The sequence below is a fragment of the Tyto alba genome, unplaced genomic scaffold (genome assembly GCF_018691265.1).
Source record: "Tyto alba isolate M040663 unplaced genomic scaffold, T.alba_DEE_v4.0 Super-Scaffold_2, whole genome shotgun sequence".
In the NCBI taxonomy this organism is placed as follows: Eukaryota; Metazoa; Chordata; class Aves; order Strigiformes; family Tytonidae; genus Tyto; species Tyto alba.
The window spans coordinates 22,707,699-22,714,812 of NW_024881282.1; the positions used below are offsets into that span (position 1 = coordinate 22,707,699).

General features: G+C 44.8%; 1 protein-coding gene across 1 annotated transcript in view; it reads right to left on the reverse strand.

The window, feature by feature from the left end:
- FLT3 (fms related receptor tyrosine kinase 3) overlaps nt 1-6,246 on the reverse strand; it is a 44,190-nt gene extending 37,944 nt beyond the window's left edge. Inside the window, 1 exon segment of the mRNA XM_032982810.2 lies at nt 6,185-6,246. Coding sequence (XP_032838701.2) covers nt 6,185-6,230 — 46 coding nt within the window. The 5' untranslated portion in view covers nt 6,231-6,246.
- Between the last annotated feature and the right edge of the window lie 868 nt (nt 6,247-7,114).

Below are 7,114 nucleotides of genomic sequence, written 5' to 3' on the forward strand. Positions count from 1 at the left end.
GAGATAAAGGCACTGCTCAAACAGCTGAACTGTTTGTTATTTTGCTTTTTATTATTCATTTAGTCTGCTTTGCATGGGACTAGCTGAATGAATGACAGCCTTTCCCCACGTCCCCCAGACTGTGATCCCATGGTGACTTCTCTGCTCGGGCCGGTGCTCCCAAGGAGCTCCCTGAAATCCCTGCTGCCCTACCCACACTTTGGGCCACTCCGGCCACTTGTGATCCAGTTTACAAAGAATAACTGGGACTGCTGAGGACACCCCTTTTTTGGGAAGTGATTTAAAAGTGGCTGAAAAAGCAGCAAACCTCAGCTACCATGGCAACCTCCCTTTCTGAGGAAGAGCCTACACTGTGGCTGGTTCTTCTTCTGCTTCTTGCCCACATCTTCCGTCCTCTCAAGGGAGCTTCTTCTTGGCTCCCACATCACTCAGATCTTTCCATGCCACTAAGTATGGTGAACAGTGGTATCCTGGGCCACATTAGAAGGTGTTTTGCCAGCAGGTAGAGGTCTTTTCCCTCTACTCAGCACTGGCAAGGATGCACCTGGAGTCCTGTGTCCAGCTGTGGGCTCCTCAGTGTGAGACATGGACATACTGGAGAAAGTCCAGCAAAGGGCCACAAAGTTGATGGACTGGAGCATCTCTTCTATGTGGAAAGGCTGAGAGAGCTGGGACTGTTCAGTCTGGAGAACAGAATGCTCAGGGAGAACCTACTGAAGTGTGTAAATACCTGAAGGGGGGTGCAAAGAGGACAGAGCCAGGCTCTTTTCAATGGTGCCCACTGGCAGGACCAGAGGCAATGGGCATAAACTTTTTTACCGTGTGGGTGGTGGAGCACTGGCACGGGACGCCCAGAGAGGTGGTGGTCTCTACCCTCAGAGATATCCAAAAGCTACCTGGGCAGGGTCCTGGGCAGCTGGCTCTAGGTGGCCCTGCTTCAGCATGGAGGTTGTACCAGATGACCTCTGGAGGTCCCTTCCCACCTCAAGCTTTCTGTGACTGTGTGAACAAAGGGACAATTCTATGGGCAAAGAAGTGCTGGTGTGATGACACCACTGAGGTCCCCCATGAATCAGAAAGTGGCATTGGGCTGTCATTCTTGACTGTTCTCTAGAGGATGTTTGCTCATGGGAACGGCACGTTTATGCCATTAAAAAGCTGGACTGACAACTCTGAAGCAAAGCAAACAGATACATCTCATCTAATGACATAAGTAAGTTTGCTTGTTTGCTTTAACTCTTTTTTTTTTTTTTTCTAAAACTGCTCTATGTTTAAGTACTCCAGTCTCATTACCTGACACAGTCTAGCACTTCTACTGACATTAGTGGAATTACTAACTTCTTGCAAGCAAGGGCTACTTTATTTAAGTACCTAAAGATAAAGGTATGAGATTCCTGGCACCTCATCAACAAGGAGAAAAGGATCTGCCTGGTAGAGAAATGAGAACAGAAGATGACAGATAACGAAATGATACTACTTGTCATACTAGTATTTTAAAACTTCCCTTTTAAATGAAAACAACGGTTTCTACAACTGATTACAGTCTGTTGTCTGTCCTTTCCTGGAAAAGGGGGTATAGAGGGAACACAGAAGGCCTGAACTGTGTGTGTGGGAAGGATGGACAGGAAGAGGCAGAGTGGGAGAGCATGGTTTTGCTACAAAGTATGAAAAGATAAAAATTAATCTAAGCTATTTGGTAAAAATGGTAGCTGGTATTTGGTACCAAATTTGGTAAATATGAACAAAAAATAAATACTAGGTGTTCTTATTTGTATCATTATGAGGTTAGGGTTAAAATACAATTGCAATTCCCAAGTAGTTGTACAAAAGTAAAATTCAACATATTCCTTAAAGAGCATGTTGTAACAATAAAACACTTTTCAAACCAGCCCTTGTGTCTCACCCATGAAATCTTATCTACACAATAAAGCCTAGACTACAAAGAAAGGAGTAAATAATGTCTTACTTTTACAACAGTAACAGAGCTAAATCTCCAGGTGATAAGCTAGCTTTTCTGCCTGTTAGCCTGTTCAGTTTTTTCAGCAGTTTTAATGAAACATCTTAGAAAAACTGGGAGACATTCCTTCTTTTGGATGGGGAATAGGCACAAAATATTTATCCAGCTATCTGTCTAGCTTTGTTATCACCTTATTTCTCATCAAATATAGAGGAGAAGAATCTACCCTGCAAACACATCGGCAATTTTTAGGGTATTATCTGTGTTTGAAGGGTTACAGATTCCTTAAGGGAGCATTTTGCACCATGTTTCAGTTTAGAGTCCTATAGCATTTTCTTAAATGTATTTCTATTAACAGTAATAGGGTTAAGCCCTATGGGGAATAAGGTCTCCCTGCCCATTTGAGAATTCTTGCTGCTTGTTGGTTCGGGACTGATTTTTTGGTCCCTATTTTCCTTTTAAAAGTGTGTGATCACCGGGATTAAACAGTCCTTGTCCTTTTATAGTGCTATTATTAAAAAATGAAATTGCTTTCTGCCTTCATTAGTCATCCACTCCTGTTCTTCCACATTTTGGCTCTGTAAATGTTTTACTCTCCAATTTAATTTCCACTGCCGTTTGCCAGATCTTTTAAACCCCACCTTTCACAGCAAGCATCTCTGTGAAGATTTTCAGAAAACCTAACACAACCCAATGACCCAAACCAGCTTCTCAACTAACAGAGCAGAACCTGAAACATGGGGGAGTTAATGCCATGAATTTTCAGGTCTTTTGAAAGCTACATTTTCAGAAACCTGTGAACAAGAAGTGCTCTGTGGTACATTACTTTGGGGACATTATAGGAAGGGTTCTTGAAGGGGATGCTACAGAAGGACAGGATGCCCACAGCCCTGCTCTGCTGATAAACCTGCCTCTGCCGAGCAGTCACAGCCCACACACCCACTCACCACTGGGCAGATACGTGGGGGTGGCCCTGGCAGTTGGGCTGCACTCTGGGCATCTTCCAGCATCTCAGTAGCTTGAAATACAGGTAACCTGAGGAATTTTCTGGAGGAAAGGGGGGAAAATCAAATGGGGCCAGACCTCAAAAGGAAAAAAAAAAACCAAAAAAACAACACCCAGAGTTTTAAGTTGCTTTTACTTTCATTGGAAGATAACCCTGCACAATCTTTTCACCTTCAGGAATCTTCACTTCAGAAGCGATACTTTATCTCCTGATTCATGAACTACATGGTGATGGATGGCCATGAAAATATATTCTGCTGGGCATGACTGTTTCCCTGATTAACCAGACCATGTACTGACCTTACCCAGTGTTTACAGCCAGCTTGCACCCAGGTTTTTGTATGTTTTGGGAAAGAGCCTGTAGTCAGGATCAAACTTGATTCCCCCTGGGGTGCTCATTGATTTCACCTTCCTGCCAGTGGCAGGGCTCGGTGCCTGAACTTGCTCTGGAATGTTTGTCAGCTGGTTTGTCGGAGAGAAATTGGTGTATTGCTGGGAGGTGGACAAATCCTGCGGGTGGCTGGGTCCCAAACATTTCTGGGGTTCTCCTTAAAAAGCAGAAGTGTGCTGTCCCATCTCATATTTTTCTTGGTCTCTGCCATAGGAATGTAATGGGCACCTGTGTGTTCTGTGAGGGGTTTTTCAACAGTGTTGTCCTGTTGAACGTGACAATATGATTGTGCAGACACACCATAATCTAATCCAGAGCTCATTAGGGCCTGAGTTTGCAGTCCTTTGTTACACAAAATTTTCTCTCATTTGCCAGCCACAAGGACATCTCATTCGGCATCTCACAGCTTCGTTTCTCTCAGGTACCCTGAAACTGCAGGTAACCCCATGAACAGCTCCTAGTAAGAAAGGGTGCAACAAAAACAAAGGGAGCAAGAAAAACTTCCCCTGATGAGAAAAGTCACTAAAAGTCTCTGTTCATCACAAAATTCTCCAGTTTGTAAAACATGAAAGTACTACATACAAGGGCATGTAGCGATAGGACAAGGCGTAATGGCTTTTAGCCAAAAGAAGGTAGCTTTACATTAGATGTAAGGAAGAAATCCTTCCCTGTGGGGGGGGTGAGGCGCTGGCCCAGGGTGCCCAGAGCAGCTGTGGGTGCCCCCTCCCTGGAAGGGTTCAAGGCCAGGTTGGACGGGGCTGGGAGCACCCTGGGCTGGGGGAAGGGGACCCTGCCCGGGGCAGGGGGGGTGGAACTACAAGATCTTCAAGGTCCCTTCTGACTCAAACCATTCCATGATTCTATGATCCTGCCTCAGTTCCCGGGCCCCATCCACCCTCCCACCTCATCCGCTAATGCAAGGCTAATTGTACACTAGATATTATTTTCTTTAACCACAAGATCTTGCTTGGGATGACCAGAAAAAGTTAAGAAGATGAGGAACTGGAATAGTGCTTTTAATGTATATGGTTGTATTTACATATATATTGTGTTGCATATATTGTTTTCTACAGTTCTTGGGATTAAATTCCTTGCTGCTGGGGAGCATTTATTTCCTGCAAATAACACAGGTGAGATACTTTTTCTTTCCTGCAACTTTTGCAGTTCTGAGCCTATAATTTAAAGACAGACCTGGTGCCTTAAGTCTACAGATATTGTGGAGATTCTCCTCTAGGTGTTATTGTGGTTTAGTTTTTCTTTTTCTTTGATGGTTAACTGTTGCAGTTTCTGATGATTCTGGTTCATCATATGGATACTGTCTGCCATCTGCACAGTTTATTCATAGGTCTTATCTCTACACAATAGATATATTCTTAAAGGGAACACATGCATTTTTAGGAAATTACATATAATTCATTAAATGCTTAACATTTTTTTACAGCAAAATTGCTTTTAACGAGTGATCTGCTAGAGAGACATGTATGGAGCTAGCAGTCCTCAGGATTTCTGCTGTCAGTTATGCCTCTGATCCTTCAATTCCTACTCAGTTTGTATGTCCAAAAGCATTTGCTTTTTCACCCTATAACAGCTAGCCTTACAAGAAGTAACACTGCCTCCCTACATACCTCACCTTGACCAAATAAAATCTCAACAGAAAGAACACCAGTCTTCCTAGAGGATGATCACACCCTGGGGCTCTCACACCTTTTGCTCTCTGCAGAGCTGTCTCCTAGCTGCACTGAAGTCTATCCCTTGCAGGGGCTTTTGGGCATCATCACATCCCAGATGCTAATCATTTTTATTTACTTTGTTATGCAACCTGCAAGACTAGCAAAACTCAGTCAAGAAGAAAACACAGAAATCCTTCTTTGACAGGGTTTGCTTAGTAGTAGTATCAGCAGCCATGCAAAGCAGGAGATCATAAAACACTCATTTTCATTTTTACTCCACCTTCTCTTCAAATAGCTCATGCAGACTTTCAACCATGAATGAATAATATGAAACAATTGCTCTTTGAAGTAAATATTATTATCCCTGTATATGGAGCTGAAAATAGACCGTAGATTGTTAAATAATTTTCCCAGGCATGCATCAGAACTGCGTCAAGCAGAAAAAAACCCCACTCTCTTTTTGTTTCAGGCCTGAATTTTGAATCAGCAAGATCATGTTTGATAGGAGCAAGCCATTTATTTTGGAGCTAGAGTAAAACAGTTTCAGGCATTTGAGATGGAAGCAAATGTTATTTCCTTTACTCTTAGCAGTTAAATATTGGGATGATTTTCAGTAGAGGAAATCAAGCCTTAAAATCCAAACCTCTTCCCTATAATAAAACAAATGCACTTTCTATATATGAATATCATGCCTCCTTCTATTTAGATCACTGAGCAACAATAAAAAACCTGGTGAGATACAGGTGCATCGTTATATTTCACCCTACCAAGGTATCTGATTCACAGATTATTTACCTGGGAAATTGCAGATAGATTGTTTAAAGTGATTGGGTCAAGCTAGCATTAACACCAGGAAACACATTTACATCAGGAAAAAGAAAACAAAAGATCAGTATATTTAAATACTTTTTGCCTTGAGTGTGAAATGTATCAGGTGCAGTGAGAGCAAAAGCCAGGCTGGGCTGGGAAAGACGAGGGTGATGGGAGGGAGAAGAGCATCCCCAAAACAGAGAGGAAAGGTGGGACAGAAAATAAAAGATGTGGGAGAAAATGAATGGCTAAGAAGTCAAAGGAGAAAGAAAGGAAAGATGTGAAAGGGTGCAGTGAGAGGCTGGGAAACGGAGAGGAAAGGGTGTGAGGAGTGGCAGGAGGAGACCTTACCTGCTAGCTGAAAGGGGCTCCCATGGCGGGGCCAGCCCGCTGCCATGGCTGGCGATGCCCTGCAGTCCCCGGCCCCGCGAGTGAAACCGAGCCGCGCAGGTGGTTGCCTTAAGGGTGCACGTCACTGCCCACAGCGAAACCACTTCTTCAAAAGTGACGGCCCAAGGCCTGAGCCTGAAGGAAACGGGGAGAAGAGGGCCTCTCTGGGGGTCGGGGAGCGTCTTCCTTCTGTCAGAGGATGCCTCCACCAAGCCGAGCAGCTGCCGCCGCGCTGGCCGCTCAGTCCTCGCCTGATTCTTCAGCCCTTCACTCACGCTTCTACAAGAACATATTTCCTTGGGTAAATTCAGTGCAGCTGATTTTTTGCTGTCTCACCTCAATTCTTATTTTTGAAGCAGTTATAGTTTCTGCTTTCATGCACTGGCAGCCTGCATAATTTCTCTGAGTATCGATGAGGGGAAGAGCAAGCGGCGCCGCCAAGCTAAAGGGCTCGAAAAAAAATCCAAACAAAGTTTGTGCGACACCATGGGAATACCCTGCTGCATCTGATCATCACGGGCTGAGGGAGGTTTCCTGCGCCGGGTGAGCACTTGGTCGGCTGGTGGCAGAGGACCTGAGAGACGAGGGGGCTGCCACTCAGACGGGGAGCGGGTTTGCAGTGTGGGGCTGTGTTTACTTGAGGGGGAACAGGGAACTAGCACTGTCCGCAGGAAGGTTCAAACCGACCTACAGCTGCTCTGAAGTTGTTTCGCAGATGACTTGTCTAGAGGATAAAAATAAAGGCCTCCAGGTTCGCCCTCAGACACGAGCCTCTAGGGACATGGTCTGTCAGCCTGTCCCCACTCGCCGCTTCTCTCGGCGTGTAGCCCTCCAGGACCTGCCTCCCCATTGCCTCCTCATCACTGGTGTGTAGAGTCGAACCGGCCATCC